At 38.3% G+C, this 16,747-nt stretch overlaps 1 protein-coding gene and 1 non-coding gene across 2 annotated transcripts; both read right to left on the bottom strand.

The window, feature by feature from the left end:
- Nucleotides 1-15: 15 nt before the first annotated feature.
- Nucleotides 16-15,391, bottom strand: LOC139970662 (protein phosphatase 1 regulatory subunit 36-like). Its single transcript, XM_071976538.1, has 16 exons — nt 15,179-15,391; nt 14,900-14,967; nt 14,328-14,411; nt 13,109-13,260; nt 10,501-10,567; nt 8,904-9,002; nt 8,023-8,163; nt 6,994-7,036; nt 6,147-6,229; nt 5,262-5,402; nt 4,290-4,319; nt 3,966-4,055; nt 2,441-2,491; nt 1,570-1,677; nt 1,126-1,169; nt 16-805 (listed from the first exon to the last, which is right to left on the bottom strand). The coding sequence occupies exons 1-16, from the start codon at nt 15,185-15,187 to the stop codon at nt 738-740; spliced, it is 1,278 nt and encodes a 425-aa protein (XP_071832639.1). The 5' UTR covers nt 15,188-15,391; the 3' UTR covers nt 16-737.
- Nucleotides 14,772-14,844, bottom strand: Trnav-uac (transfer RNA valine (anticodon UAC)). The gene has a single exon. It is a non-coding gene; the product is annotated as a tRNA-Val (tRNA).
- Nucleotides 15,392-16,747: the final 1,356 nt, after the last annotated feature.

The raw sequence follows: 16,747 nt of genomic DNA, 5'->3' as shown, positions 1-16,747 counted from the left end.
TATAAAATATGACACTTTTCAATTCATCTGTAAGTTCGCTAGTTTTATTTTCATATTCCTCAGACTACTTTAATTAAACTGTCCACCATATAGTAGAATATCACAAAAACTATGTTTAAACTCTGTTACATGCAAAATAGACTAGCAAAGTGGGAAAACAGAAATGTAAACTCATAAATGGGAAAACCTCCTATGAAAGTAAAATATCACATAGAAATTTGCCATGACTCATATTTTGATCATATCTATTCTAGATCTACATGTATTTGTATAAAATTGTTAGTACATTATGTCCAGAAATTCAAAAGAATATCCTTATATATCATGTAAAGTTCAACCACTAAATTCCTCATTGCATAAACATAAATGTTGAGAAACTTTCACGACAAATAACAGTTTTTATATTTACAAGGGTTGGGTAAAGATTGGGATTGCTGACATATTCTCAGAAACTTTCCTTTTTTTTAAAATCTAGTACGGAGATCACATTTTAATACAATGTGGAATGAAACTTGACACATTGTCACACAGGGAAGGAATGTAAAATAACATGCACATAGCTATATGCTCCTTTTTTATTTGAAGGTTGGCATAACAACAAAGGATGCACTATGTTATATAATTTCCTTTTATTTAACCATCTCCAGGTCACGACATATACACCCAGAACATCAGTGGTGTTCTAATGGGAGGCAGGAAAATCTGAAAAATCTGCCCCTGTTTGCGGTATATTAACTTCACTGCTCCTCATCATCTGAGAATACGTCTGTAGCTTGTGACTGAGCCGTCAGCTGCCTTCCGAGCCCTAAAAGTAAAGACAATCAATCAATCAATCCATCACACTATCGATTAATAAACTTAAAATGTAGGATTCATTTACGACATGGATCGATGAAAATGTAGCAAGTGATGTTACAAACAAAAGTCCTTAAATTAATTTTTAAACTGCTCTTCTCTCTTCATGTTTGAAAGATAAACAATTCCATGGAAAGGAAACATCAGGAAAACAATTACAAGAATGACAGGCCAAAAGTGAGAATGTTATAAAAGAGATAAGACATTAAATACTTGATGTGGAACATTTTTTCTCACATGCTACTTTGCATAATTAGATGCAGACCTTACCTTTTGACTGTCCATTGTTAGCAGGAGTTCCTGTTAGAGTGGCACTGAATAAAATAAAATAAAGAGAAAGAAAGAATGAATGTTTTAACAATGATATTGAAACCAGGATCCAAAACAAGCATATTTTACTTTTTTCTTTAAGTTGTACAGTATAGCATATACAAGGGTGTGGAGTGGCAGATCGGACTCAAGAACGAGGCCCCCCCCTTTCTGAAGTGTTCACATTTTCTTTAGTACAATTACCAAAATTAGAATAATTGACTTCCAGGCCCTGAGACTGTAGTCCCCCATGGTCAACCTCTTGTCAGTTCTGGGCAAAGATTGAATACAAACCTATTCTCCAACAAAGTTACTGTGGCTTCTTTCACAGCATATTGTGGCCAGCCAGTCTTCTGTCCCTTGTGCAAACTTGAAACTAACAATATTAGTTAATGATACACTTACTCTTTCTTGGACTGGGTTTCATCAGAATTTTCTTCGTCTTGCTCTGAGCCGAGAGGAGCTAATGTTGAGGTGTTGAACAGATTCAATGGTTCTCCTATTATACCAACTCTGGAAGAAAAGAAACAAATGCTGTCTTCAAAGTTAATACATATTCTGCCACCTGAAAATTGACGGTCTCATGGAGTTAAGTCTCAGCAGCAGTTTGTGGGGATGAGAAGGAATACAGAATGTCTGAATCTCACAGGACATGTCTTCCGTTTTTCTCTCCTTTGTGAATGTCCGGGTGGATTAGAAAATTTGGACAAATGTATGTATTTTAAGTAGTTCTGATAAATAATCAGGTTGGAAAAATGTTTGCTTGTGGTTATTTGACTGCTTAGTTAAGTTTGACCACAGAAAGGTAAAATGTCAACAGTAACAGGACCTTTATGTAGTATTTATTGTATTTACTTCCAATGCTAGATTCAGCTTTTAAACTTCAAATGTGGTACCAACTTCATGTAGGTACCCTTCAAAATATCTTTCCCCACAATGGGGAGGAAGTAATCTTTTAACTGAAAACCCTCCCACAAGCAACAGCTATGAGTGATGAGTTTTGTTTTCATCTATTAACATCTTCACCTGTCATTGCCGAAAAAGATCTACGTGGTCATGATCAGATAAAACTAAAGATGTCATCAATGGCAAACATTATACATATCCAGTGAAGTACATAATGGACCTGACCAAAGATTCTACAAGACCATGTTAGTTTTCATAACTCAATATCTATGTCAATTGGGGAATTACATGAAGCATGCAACATAGAGATGGATATTAAACTTTGAGTGACTATAAACCACTAGGGACAAAGAATGTGTCATGTTCTTACTTTGTCTTGTAAGATGAGGAACTATTCTTCTCTTCAATCTCATCACTGGATCTGTGGACGGTAAGCAAAATTAATGTTAACAGAGCCGCTTAAAGGCATTGAAGACTCTCGTACAAAGAAACGTCTAATGTCGGTAATCTGACCTAGTTTCGAATGAGGTGTAATTGAAGTGTTAGACACCACCATCGATCCCAGAAAATACACACACAGCTTGCTACCGTCAGTAATTAGACACCAGTGTACAGTCAATACATGCAGCTACGGTCAATACCCACAACACAGTGTACATAGCAGTTTCACGTTTCATTACACGTTTCAATCGCGAGTTCCTGCTTGCAGGAGGATATCAAATACATACAAATACATAAATACATTACTGTCTGCATTTTGTAGCGACAAGAAGAAAACTTCACTTGCAAGCTACGTAAAGTTAACTTTTTCAGAGGGCGGCATGCGGTTTGGGGTGAGTCTTCAATGCCTTTAATTGACTAAATCTAAAGATGATGTAATATCCACATCGGATGAGAACAGTGTTCAGTTGGCCAAGGAAAGTACAGGATAAAGAACATTGTTTTCTCCTTTCTTCTGAAAATGTCTTCATAAGCCCATGAATGTACTGCAAACTTCTGAAGGCTTCAGACGGAAGGCCCAGTGACATAACTGTCCCCACGGTCTGATCTGGCTATTGACGCCTCTGGTGAGGCTTTATTACATTGTTTTGAGATTTCATATTGTAAGACAAAAGATTCATCACCGAGTACTGCAAGTCCAGATTTACGTAACTTTATGAATTCTTTGTGAAGTGCCAGTCGTAATACACTTAATGAAGTTTACTTTATGGAACATTTTATCAAATCTGACCATTTATGGCAAAACACAGAAATGATCCTACCCAATCTATTGTGCAAAACTCGCAGAGAAACTCATCTAATCATTCCTTTATGGAATTTTAGTTTCTTAACATCATATGTGTGTAATCAAACTATACAATCACATACACAAAATGGATTAAATATCCACCCATAAACTTTTTTAGTTTCATAACGGATGCTTAACGGCTGTCATGTCTTGAGGGTTAAGGGTGGATTGTCTTTACATCCAAAAATTTTGGTAACCAAAGGTGTGGTTAAGTTTAGAAACCCCAAATTAAACCTTGAATTTACAAAGCACAAATGATATCAATATTTTACGTGAAACCCTTCGACATACAATACGTATAGAAGTTCCAGCACCAACTTCTCAGATTGTCAAACACGTTTCAAAATTGTCTTTCCTATCATTCGTCTGTTCAAATGGGGTCTACTTGTAAGTTTTTAAAGAAAGAATATTTGCGGTAAATTCAGATATTTAAAAAAATGGTCATTGGTCAAAACACCTCTTCTAGTTTTGTTGCATGAAATTTACTACAAAATGCCATCAGATAGAGCAGAAAATATTTCAGAAAGATGTTTATATATACTTTCTTTTTCTATTTGCATATTATTTCCTCCAAATCCTAAGTTACAATTCATTGAGCTGTACTTACGCCACTGGATCCAACTCTAGTCTATCAAAGAGCCAGCCGTTCTTCTCCTTGGGAGTCGGTAACAACGATACAATCACAGGTGACCTCTTACTGTGGAGAGATGTATGTAACAACCATGAAGTACTGATGGAGTCAATTACCTGACTTGTAGGAATATATGGATCTCAGACTCATCATTTACTAATTCCTTGCAAAAGGTCCCAAATTTGTGTCAAAAATGTTCTCTCAGTGTTAGTGGATCAAGCAGTACCAAGCTATCAATACTGCGAGGGAACTATTTAACAATGGGTAGAGATTATGCAAAATTGAACAAAGTTTACTCACTTTACGATACTTGTAATTGCTGGTCTTTTCCTGAAAGAAAGAAAGAAGGAAAACAAATATGTTGAAATTATTATGGGAGTAACAATAATGACATAAAAGGAAAAGCAATCCAACTAATATCTCCTTGATATCAGATAAACATGCTTGTGAAAAGCAACTTCCTAAAAAAAATATGAAAAAAGAGTCCATGTTAGATGTCAAAGTTGTATCATGTAGCTGTCATGTTGTCCTTGCCCTGTGTCACGTCATATAATCTGAAGAAGGTGCCTATTGTTTTTACAGACAATTGCAGACAATTACAGACAAATGCCTATTGTTACGACAGACAATTGTTAGGTAATTGTAAACAGATTGTTAAAGAATGTTTTGCCGATATTAGGTAATGGGGTAGAGGTTTCTCCAAGCCTCTGATTAGTGAAGTTAAACCATACATCAGTCGCAAATCAAAACCAATAGTTTATTTTATGCTCTCAAGCACCTCTTGATGGCATGAAAATGAAAAAAAAAACACTCAAAAACAACAACAGCACTTAGCCTCAACCTACTACACTTTTATAGCATGTTTACATAGTTTAATTTATCATATAAGAATTCAGGGCTAAAGTTGTTATTGTCAAAACCAGCTCTAATCACCCTATTTTTGCATAAGACAGATTTCTTGCAGAGCATTGCATTGAATCAGGTGGGAAATGCTTGAATCAGCTGGGAAATGGAATTTGGTTTTCAAATTCAACTGGTTGCTTTTTACTTGGTCTTAATTTTAACAAGAAGAGATATTGTCAATGGTAAAAATTTTTCAAAGCTTAGACCTTCTCTTCCATTGTATTTTGAGGCCCTGCCCTGCCCATTCCTTCCTCCCCCCTTCCCCCACCATTAATATAAGACACCATCAACCCTTTATCCAAACTGCTCAAGTACCCACATAGCCATACATGAAGTATCATGTTAATGCCAATGTACACAAAAGCTTACTCAATTTGCCGTCTCCGTTCGGCTGGGGTGAGTTTGGTATCCTCCAAGAATTGCCTTCTTTCTTCTCTCAAATTTTCTGCATCTTCTGGTGGGGCATGTTTTACTCTTAGTGCTGGATTGAAGACATCTGACCTCAGTAACCTAAAAATGAAATCATTTCATGTTTCATAAAAGCTCTCTTTCTTTTTCTTTTAACCCAAAGACAGTAAAAGAATTAATCGATGAGCCACAAATATCGAAAATAATGAATGAAGGGGAGGATGAGGAGAGGTGAAAGTCAGAGAGAGAGGCATATTGTACAGTTATGCAACCAGATATGCAACTTCAGTAAGTACCCTTAAAGGCTGAAATAATTGACATAATGCTTACACCTATTACTCACATTACGAGTTCAACCTGAATAGCCCTTGCTAGGTTTATCCCCGGAAGAAAATGGTGATTTTCCAGGTATCATGTGATCTACAAAGTGCTCAAAGCTAGCTATCTTCCTTATCTTAGCTACTGAAGCAGCTGCAGCAGGAATAAACTTTCACAAAAGAGCTCAAGGAGTAAGATAATGAAGACAGCTTTGGTTACTTTGTAGATCATGCGATACCCGGTAATAATCGTGATTTTCTGGGTATAAACCAAGTTGACCAGGTTGACCTCGTAATGCAGTTCCCCTCCAAAAAACATTAAATCTATTACATAGCAACTTAACAGCATGACCAAAGTGCTAATTTATTCTACATATATCATTTATAAAATGTCGCTCTCAAAATCTTGTCCTTTTGGTCATGTACTACCAGCACTCAACAACAGAAATTGTCATTGAGTGTACCCGCCAAATCCCACCTACATACTCATTTGCTGCAATGATTAAAGGCCAATGAGGGCGAACCTTACCTGCCAACCTCTTTACTTATGAGTTCATGCTCCTTCCTGGAGAACACAATCCAAACAAAGTGAACGCAAAATCTGTACAGGCTCTGTGAAGACATATGAAAACGTCCAGATAAGAAACAATTTTCTACCGAGGAAACCCATTGCCAACATACTTCTGCTTCCATATTCCCCTCCCTGTGGTAAATAATTTCTTTTACTCAGTCCTGTTCAAGGGGATAGGGTACAGAGAACATCACACAAAACACCAAAAACCCAATGGTAGCTACACAACGTGAAAGTCTCTTTACTCTGTAGAGCAGGGGTTCCCTAACTGGGGTGCATGATCCCCCAGGGGGTGTGTGAGTCCATCCCAGGGAGTTTGTGAGACGTTTCTGAAAGTCAAAACTAGAGTACTTTTTGTTGAACTAAAATCTGACATATCATATAATTTAGTAATGTACAAAAGTTGTACCTATCAACAAACTCTTTTTGCGTTCCATACGCATATGTTGCCATAGTAGCACCGTACCGTGCATGTGATAAAATAACTGAATTATGAAACAGACGCAGGCCGCATGACTTTGGTAAAGTTGGTGTACACTATGAACTTGATCTTTTACGAAGCATTGTTATGCGTATTACAGCATAATAATAACTCAGATCGAGTCTCGAAAGTTGGGGGTTCGTGGACAACTCTGACATCCACAGGGGGTTTATGGGGGATAAAGTTAGGGAAAACCTGCTGTAGAGCCTAATGAACTGCCTTGTACTCCAACCTAGCTACGTTCCTGCAAAGGGCCCTTATCTCTCTTTTTTTCTTCTTTTTATGTCAGATACAAGGAAAGTAAAATTTGACAAAGAGACAAACCTCATATGTTTCTCTGTCTTTATAGGTTGATGACACTCTTTGTCTGAAAGAAAGAAGAAAAAACAGATAAAACATGACAGGTAAACATTGACAATGAATCCTGCTATTTGAACCTCTTGACATAAAGTCTGTAACTGAGGAATGGAAAGGGGGGATTAGGCTCAAGGAGCATGGCTGACCCAAAATATGCTGAATACACATTTTTAGGTTGATAAATATTAGTACTGTTCTTATTTGTAGCATAATATTGTGAGTTCCATGTTCCATAGTTATTGAAATCTATACATATATATATATAAATATATATATATATATATATATATATATATATAAATATATATATATATATATATATATATATATATAAATATATATATATATATATATATATATATATTTATATATATATATATAGGTCGCTATCGTGGTTTGTTAGGAAGATGTACAAAAAATTCCCCTGTAAAATGTCCAAATGTTAGCTTTGTAAATCAATCTTTCTAATTTGTTTCTAATTAAACTAATCTTATAAATGTTGATCTTAACATGTTGAAAGGAGAATGTATGGCAGTTAAATATGTATCAGCAACACTTACAAGTGACTATTGCTCATCAAATTGTTTTCTACTGTTTACTGCTACAGAGAAGTTTGGTCAATAGCTATAAATATATAAATACTTATAAATCTCAATTACTAAATTGATGCCGTCAGATTGTATTACAACCTAATGGACAAGAGGCTTCGTCACATTGTATTACAACCTAATGGACAAGAGGCTTCCTTCGCCATCCCACCAATTATTTCACGTTCGTTCACTTTTGCGGACCAACACAGAAGGGGGTGTATTCCCAACATCTAGCTACTTTCTAAATACACTGCGAGGTTAATCCATCTCATTCTGTCTTAGGACAATACAGCTTGTGGTTAATTTTTGACGTTTCAGTATAAAATCAATTTTGACTTTTGCGGAAATTAACTGCAAGGAGATACTAGAAGCTATAAGTCTATAGCACAGCTGCATGCAAACTTACCCTCCACATCCCATATGATGATTTTCTGGTAACCCAATACCTAAGACCAGCACACAGTAGCTCTGAGCAAGCTTCCTCTGTGCTGTAGCCATGCTAGCCTCAATCTCTGCTTTAGCTCTCAGCTCTGCTTGACTTGGCTGCCTGCCAACAACAACAACAACAATAACAATGAAACCGAAATGAATAACGCATGTACAAGATTTCACATACAAGTATGTTTCTGATATTGATCTTTTTTAACTTTTGTGTACACTATTTGATTATTTAAAACTCAAATAACAGTGCATTTTCATCAGTAACTGACGAAGGACTGATTAACCTGAAAGTTACTGTTTGAATGGCCTTTTCTAGCCAAATGTCTTTGCTAAAATGAATTTTTGCAATTTTCCAGTCAGTGGTCCAAATATCCTCCAATCCTCATATCTGTTTTTTTTTTTATTCCGTCATTTTGTCTTTGTGGTTTTAGTTTGACACACTTTTCTTCCTGCACCCTTTGAGTTTTACAAAAACCTTACCTCTGTGGAGGTCAGAAGGTCAAAGAGAGTTGAGTAAGTAAACAGATACATATATCACATGACAGGCTATGTCATATAAAACTTAAACTACCAAAATATTGAATGGGCTGTAAGGCCTCTCTCAATTTGTGAATAATTTAACGTTAGCTTTTGAAAATTATTTCAAACTGCTTAAAAAGGAGGAAAAGAGAAGAAAAAACTAATTCAACACTAAGGAATATTTTCTCTCAAGAGAAACATTTCAATCACTGGCATATCTTTGCATTCACCAAATGTTCTTTAGTACTGTTTTCACTCATTGTAAATAGCCGACCAGTTGAAGTTACCGACAGACGTACTACAGTCCATCGTTGGTATTTTACTTACGTTGTCATGGCTTGTTTTGGTTTCCCTAGAGCAAGCTTGTCAAAGAATGCAGCAAAGTAGTTAAGTAATCCAAGCAGGAACTCATCAAACTGCGGCAACCTGTGGTAACAAGAACGAAATTGAATGCTTCTTTTCTCTCATACTTTTATTTTCTTTCCCTAGGAAGGGGTAGGAGCTGGGGGCACGTGCCCCTCACCCGCCACTTTTACCAAAATAGCAAATGTGCCCTATTGGCAAATAAAATGTGACCCTTTGATAAAGAACTGTCTTTTGGATATCTTAAGCCTTTGTTAATTTTAATATTTTACTTTAATTATTTATTTTTAGTCTATACATGCTATTTTTAAAATGGCATCCCACATCTTTTTGTAGCAAGGTTAACAATAAAAAATCTCAATAAATAGTATTGATAGCATACTAAGACATCATACATATTTAAGTGATATGGCCGGTGCGTATCGGTTTATAGCATAACGAGTGGTGGTTGTGGAATGAGAAAGTGCCCCTCTGATATTGTGCCCCCCACTTTTCGGGGCCCCCCTGTTCCCTAGGATATGTATACGGAAAGACAATGTGTTAGTCTGTCAAACTATAGCAGCATTGAGTTGCTATTTTCATTTCAGTGCCAGCCATGTCGTTAAATAAGTCAAGAAATAAAAGTTGAGAAGTTGAAACAACTTCATAAAATAAACAAACATCCATTGACAAAATTAAAATAATTTTAAACTATAAGTTGCTTCGAAGATTTTGGTATTGAGTGCTACACTCGATTATACCATGCTGAGTGCCTAGAGAAACGACAGAGGATTGCATATTATGTTATTATTGGCAACTACTTTGTTTGAACACATATCCGACTTCACAATCACATGATATCATATGCTAATTTCATGTTAATTCTGCAAGCAGTAACCGCTATGTTAACCTCCTTTTTCATCTTTGGGACACTCGTTAACTAGTGATTTGGGAAGGGGGAGGGCGAGGGGGAAGAGATCATATTAGCAAGGTAACATCAATGGCATTTGGTTCAAGGTAAAGGCCAACAAAAAGAGTCAGATTATGTGCAAGTTTTAGGATGAATGAGAGTTGTGGAGTAATTATATGGACAGTTTCACGTTGTTGTGTAATATTAATTGCAGTGTTGGAATTAACAAATATTTTAATTCATTCTAAGTATGTGCTGACAGCATGCCAAAAAGGGCAAGATCCATTTTATGTCACTGTAAGTTTCAAACAGCCTAATCGCAAGGCAAGAATGAAGACCAAAACACAGGGCTACAAATGATAACACAAGGGCAGACCCTGGCCTAAGCGTCTTACCTATTATGTAGTCCCATATCACATATTGTTCATTTAGAAGAGATACAGACAGCCTTGCGTTAAACAATGAAGCATCTAGACGGACTTATATCTTGTGTAAAAGGGTTCACAATTGATTTTTACTTAATCAACATTCTACAAAGTGAACACTCTCTGTAATTTACATGTGTGTGACAAAATGTCTGTCAAATATCCTTGAAACGTTTCAATGTGCTCATAGAAGAACTTTTTGCTTCTGCTGTACAATTGGTTGATTTTAGACGACAATAATACTCACCCACAAAGTGCCTTTTCAAATGATTCAGTGTTCACATTCACTTCATTCAATAGACTTAGGGTAACAGCTGCAAAACAAAGAGAAACATAATGGACTTATTGCAAAAAAAAAATATATCATATTACTTTACTCCTTCAAGTCTCTAGGAAAGAACCCTGGAAAAGATCATCCAGACTTGTTCTCATCTCCAGAGTTGTCTACTAACTAGTTTCTTTTATGCCAATACAAAAAATAAAGGTATGAAATAAAGTTAACCAGAATATACAACTCTAACTTTACACACCACAAAACTGCACCAGACATGGTTTGACAACACATGCCTATAGATGGAGTTTCTATGGAAAATGTCCACTTTCCGTGTTTTGATTGGTTTTGCAAAGCAATAATTGTTAGTGAATATGTACAGTTATAAGCAGGTGCGTATCCAGGGGGGGGGCGTTGGGGGCGCGCGCCCCCCGGGTAAGGAAAAGAGGAGAGAAAAAAAGAGAAGAAAAAAGGGAAAAGGAGGGGGAAAAAAAGGAAAAGGAGGAGAGGAAGGAAGGGAAAAGAAAAAGAAAAAAAGAGAGAAAAAGGAGAAAAGAGGGAGTAGAAGATAGCCAAGACCTCGGGAAGAGAAAGAGGAACAGTCATAGTTAAAGCGCTGATCCCTATTATATACACAGGGTAGCCAGTGACAGATCAAGGATTACGGAGGGGGTGTGCGCCTCACCCTACCCCTTACACCGACAACTCCATTTTTGACGTTTCCATTTTTCCTCTCTCACTAATGTATCTATATAAATACTATATATGGTTTATCATAACGCGTGTGTGTGTGGACGCCTTAAACAATTGTACAATTGTGCTATATGGAACCAACTGTGGCTGGTCTTGAACTCGACCGACTCGTCGAGGAACATGACGCATTTCGGGAAGGGGACGACCGCCCCCCCCCCCCCCGAGCAAATTTTCTTTATGACATCGCTAGTAATTTCAAAATAGACAATGCTTAGATGCAACTTACAAGGCCTGGGAAGTGTCATTTCCAGCGATCTGGGAGGCATTTTCGGCCAAAATTTTTCTTGTACGCTTCGCGCCAACACATGGTGGCGCTTCGCTTAGATAGTTTGCCTACAGGCTTTGCCCCTCCCTTGGCAATTACTCGCTACACGCCTGTTCGAATTTGTAAAGCAAAGAGCAGATATAACATCATATCAGTGAGCATTGAAATGCATGTTCCACGATGAACAGCCTCAAAAACTGTCTATGTGTGTAGTCAAAGGCGTAGGAGCCAAATTGGATTTGGGGGCTGTAATGACTTGCCCGGAAAAAAAAGTCAAAAATTTTCGCGCGCCAAGCGCGCGTTCAACATATCGATGCCAATATCATATAGGCAAGCATCGGTCATTATATTGCATGGCATCGTGTACCTTATGGTCCGTGAAAGTTGCACAGTATACCGCCGGATGCTAATGTAAATAACCAAATGTCTTATGTAGATGGAGAAAAAGCATACAGATCCATTTATGTCAATACTCTCTTTTACAGTAGTAATGTCGGCCAAGCTTACAACTTTATTTTAATTACCGTACCAAGGAGATAATTTGTAAGCTATTGTTGCTATTTATTTTTCTTTCAGTAGGTGCCCGAAAAATATGGGAAATAATTTGGTTGCGGGGGGGGGGGGCAGCCCCCGCCTCCTACGGGACCTACGCCTATGTGTGTAGTGTTCGGTTTCGATATACCTGATATAGGAAATATCTGGTATATTTCTGTTCCTTCAACCAAGTTTTATAATAGCCATTATAACAGGTTGCAATATTTCTACACCAATAAATTAACTGTGTCGGAATTTTCGAAAATTTCCTCACCAACATTCTTCATCATACTTTCCTCTACTCTTGCAATTTTAACCTGTCTGTTAGGGGTTGCAGGAGGTTTTCTATATTGGTTGTCCATAGATTGAATTTTGTCCAACATTATGGGTATGCTTTTAAGTGATTTTATTCACGAGAAATGTGAATTTTCAAATTCTCAACAAATAATGGGCTTAAAACCTTCAAAAGTGGGGCTTTCGGATATTGTGGGCCGTGACGTAGAATCAGCTACAAAAGCAATGATCCATAGGACATGCAATCAGGTCGAACATGATGTGTGACTGGTGACAATCTTCAAAAAGGTTATGGATGGAAAAAAAAAACTTTTGGGAAATACTTGGTTCTCAGGCAAAAGTGTACATCTGGTTGGTCATTTTCAAGCCCGAGAAGTGCCATTTCCGGTGATCTGGGGGGTATCAAAACCAGAAAATTTCTTGTACGCTCCGCGCCAACCGATGGTGGCGCTCCGCTTAGATAGTAATTCGCGCCCCCCGGGTTAGAAAATCCTGGATACGCGCCTGATAAGGGTATGCCCAACTCCCCCCCACCCCCTCCCCCAACCACCCCCATAATCAGTTGGGGAAAAATACTTCAGTCAAGGTTTTTCACATGCAGCTGCAGAAGAATTAGACCACTACTACAGGTCCCCCCCACCCTTCTCACACAGTATACTTAATAGCACAACTTTGGATTTACAGACTTGATCTTAATATATCTCAGAGTGCATCATTTGATTTTATTCCTTAGCTTACTTTTCACTCTTGCTAGTGTTACTGTTGTGTCCTTTTCTGTTCCTTTTGCAGATCTTGCAGATCTAGACACCAAGCCATGACGCTGTGACTTGGTAGTTGTACTGACTCCTGTGCCAACACCATGCTTGGAATCAAAACGATTTGGTGTCAGTCTGCAAGAAAGAGTAACAAGGAAATTGAATCTTTGTCGACTGTCAATTAGAAATCAATTAACAATTCCATGAGATTCTGACTGAAATCTGTCAAACCGAAAGAGTGGCAAACACTTAATATTGCTACAATAGCTGAGTATCAACTTCAAATACCAAGATTTTTTTTTTCTCATTGCTTGAAATGAAAACAGTTAAAGATTAAATTTAAAAAAATGGTATATAGTACCCACCCACTACCCACCCACCCCCCCTCTCCCTTATTATTAAAAATATTTATTTATTTACAAAAATGAATAATTTTGATTTGTTTGGCAAAATGAATAATTTTTCTCACTTGTGGACCTTCCCCGGTATATTGTAAAACAACATCACATGGGTAAAATGTCTGTATGAATTGGGCCCTTCCACTTGAGGCCAGTGGCGTAGGAAGGTACTTTTGAGTGGGGGGGTTGAAGACTGATAGCCAGCCTGGGGGAGGGGTCTAAGGGGAGGGTTTTTTTTTGCATTTCCAGGTGGCCTCAGATGCAATTTGGTGCAATATAGCACACTTCAACACCCACTCCATTTTGTAAATAATTTTCACTGGCCTTAGATGCAATTTGGTGCTCCAAATGAGATTTTTTTCTCATTTGGATATGAAAAAGGGGTTTTCTGACTTGCAAAGCGGGGGGGGGGGGGCCGAATGATACTTTCGCCCCTCCATATTTTGCACTGGCCCCCCAGTTCCTACGCCCTTGCTTGAGGCCCTGAGAGGGTGGCATGATGCAACCTGCATGTACATTTGCAGATTGTGTTAAAACTAGGTGACACTTATTCCTGTTTTGTTGTGTTTCGTCTTTGATGGAAAAGCATGAAGCAATAACTAGAAGATATTGATTAACCTCTCAACACCAACAAATAATTTCACCATTACCCTCCCCTCCCCCCTCCCCCCTCCCCGACCTCCAGAACAAGAAATAAATATATACCATCTTGTTTCCCCCCTTCACTTCCATTAAGCTCCTTCACTTTCAATTATTAATAAATGGTCATCTGAATATTGACATAAGACAAGAACGATTAATTACCGGTCACGTCGTCCACCATAATCACCAACGACTAGATTCTTTTTTCTGCCCTTTTTGTCCTTTGGATCAACAGCCTGGATTACGCTGTGGATAAAAGAGAGACAAACATTAGATAAGGCAAATTATTGGGTAAAAACATTTCTTTTAAATCTACTTTATTCCATGCACACCTATTCCTAACAGTAAACATGCCATCCTAAATTGAAATTTGTACATAGAGTGATTCCAATCGCAATGCTGTTGTTAGTGGCTAGAGCTAGTCTTATACACTCCTAGGTAATAAGAAGAGCCATAGGAGTGTACTTATGGGGGCCAGAACCTAATGCACTTTCAGATAATTCACAGATGTGTAACTGAGGGAAATGCATATTGGTGTTAACAACAAATGAATTTAGTTAAAAGAAGTTGCTTATTTTAAACGAAAAAGCAACTAAAAGATTCATGTGGTTCCGCCCGGGATCGAACCGGGGACCTTCTGCGTGTAAAGCAGACGTGATAACCGCTACACCACGGAACCAACATTACTTCTTTCAGCGCCAAGCTGGATAATAAATTAATCTTTGTTCACATACCTTGCCTGAAATTCAAGTGACGAAGAATCTTCTTTCCAGTACCACTTTCCTGGAATTGCTTTTGGAATCTGAAAGGCAAAATATGCAGGATATGTAGGTGTACACTAAGCAAGACTTATACAGTTCGTACTTCGTAGAAAACTGAAGGCAACACTGGCTGTGAGTGTGATATTCACACATTCACGCGCACAGTGCTGATTGTATTTTACTTGCGGAAAGTTTTCACTTTCCGTAGTTACCCTAGAAGATACAATATTACAAATCCTTCTGCAAACTCACGTCGTCCATATCACTTGGTGGCCCTGAGTTCACAACATAGCAAATTTGACGGGACGGTCACCAATCTAAGCCAGGAAAGTTGTATAAATCAGTCTGCCGCACGTACATACTTACGTACGTATTATTCAATCGATCGTTTACGTGACTAGTACTATACTACATTTCACGCACATAAGTCGTATACAACGATTGCAGCACTGGTACGGTACTGTATACTGTAAGTACTGGTGCAAGATTTTGTTGCTAAGCAGGACAATATTTTTGAGGGCGCGATGCAAGAAGTCCCGACCTCTCTGTCTTGCTTGCTCAATAGTAACAAGTTACGCGATAACTATCAGCTGCTATGATAAGCAGCTCCCTGCGGCTCCTATTCAAGTCCTACTACTATACATGGGCGTCAACAGGTGGGGGACGGGGGGGGGGGGGGACATGTCCCCCCACTTTCAAAAGTGGAGGGGATATCATATCATATGTCCCACCCACTTTTCAGTGTAGTTATTAAAAAAAAATCACATGCATATGCGCGATTTTCTATTTAAGGTCAAGAAATCTGGACTCCCTGGGCCCCTGCTATCTATCACTTGCACCGTCATTTATCTCCCATTCTCCCAATATCCTAAATCTGCCCATTTAATTCGTTCGGGGGGGGGGGGAGACCATTCGAAAGTGTATTGAATCTTGGACACATGTTGTTTGTATGGGTTCCAAGGGATTAGGTAAGCCATACAGGTAGATGGTGATGAGTTACTATGTTCATATCACTACCTCCAGTCCCTTGGACTGGACGGACGAATAGGGGTGTAGTGGTTGAGTAATTAAGGCTACATGTATTCGCCGGATATGGTAGATCTTTATTATTGAGAGCCGGCTAGGCGCTACACACGCTCTGCGCGCGGTGCCTTTTTCTGATTATTATTATTAAAGTGCCTGGGCACATAACAACTGACGTCTCGCACCTACATGAATGTATTACATATACCACTCCACTCATCCCGGAGGTGACGGCGCCACTTTTTCAATATTTCGTTTGAGATGGACGCTGTGTAATTCGTCTCCCTTGGTGTCAGAACGGCATCTTTCTACCAGTACTTTCTGTCGGGATTTAGTTTTGTGAGACAAAATTTCTCCTCACAGATCTGGTTCTGATGTAACTTAAAACGACTCAGGAAGGCCGTCTCCTGCGATCTAGGGGGTCTTATGTACCCAAAATTTTCTGGTACGCTACGCGCCAACCAATGGTGGCGCTCCGCTTAGATAGTATACAGAGCCGTATATTTATACGGCTCTGATAGTATAGTGTCCCCCTCACTTTCTGAAACCTGCTGACGCCCATGCTACTATACCTCAAATAACCAATCGCAAAACGGAACGTGCACTTTTTACACGAAAAACAAACACATTTAAGTGTACGCTTTTATTCATGTTAATAACTTATACCTGTTTATACTAGGTTAGGTAATGAAATGAAATTAGACTGACTGGGACAAAACCGAAAAAATAGGTGGGAGCTAAGGTAATAATATGTAAGTGACCACGGTGACCAAGGATGTCGCTAGAAGAACATGTTGA

The sequence above is a fragment of the Apostichopus japonicus genome, chromosome 8 (genome assembly GCF_037975245.1).
Source record: "Apostichopus japonicus isolate 1M-3 chromosome 8, ASM3797524v1, whole genome shotgun sequence".
NCBI classification, from domain to species: Eukaryota; Metazoa; Echinodermata; class Holothuroidea; order Aspidochirotida; family Stichopodidae; genus Apostichopus; species Apostichopus japonicus.
The sequence above is the reverse complement of the archived record's forward strand: the minus strand, read 5'-3'. Positions and strand labels throughout refer to the sequence as shown.

What these genes read in the sequence shown, in the direction of transcription:
- LOC139970662 (XM_071976538.1), bottom strand. An exon ending in TCACTTGAATTTCAGGCAAG is followed by an intron (nt 14,412 to 14,899) that starts GTATGTGAACAA and finishes TTTTATCCACAG; the next exon opens with CGTAATCCAGGCTGTTGATC. An exon ending in AAGACAGAGAAACATATGAG is followed by an intron (nt 6,230 to 6,993) that starts GTTTGTCTCTTT and finishes ATGTCTTCACAG; the next exon opens with AGCCTGTACAGATTTTGCGT.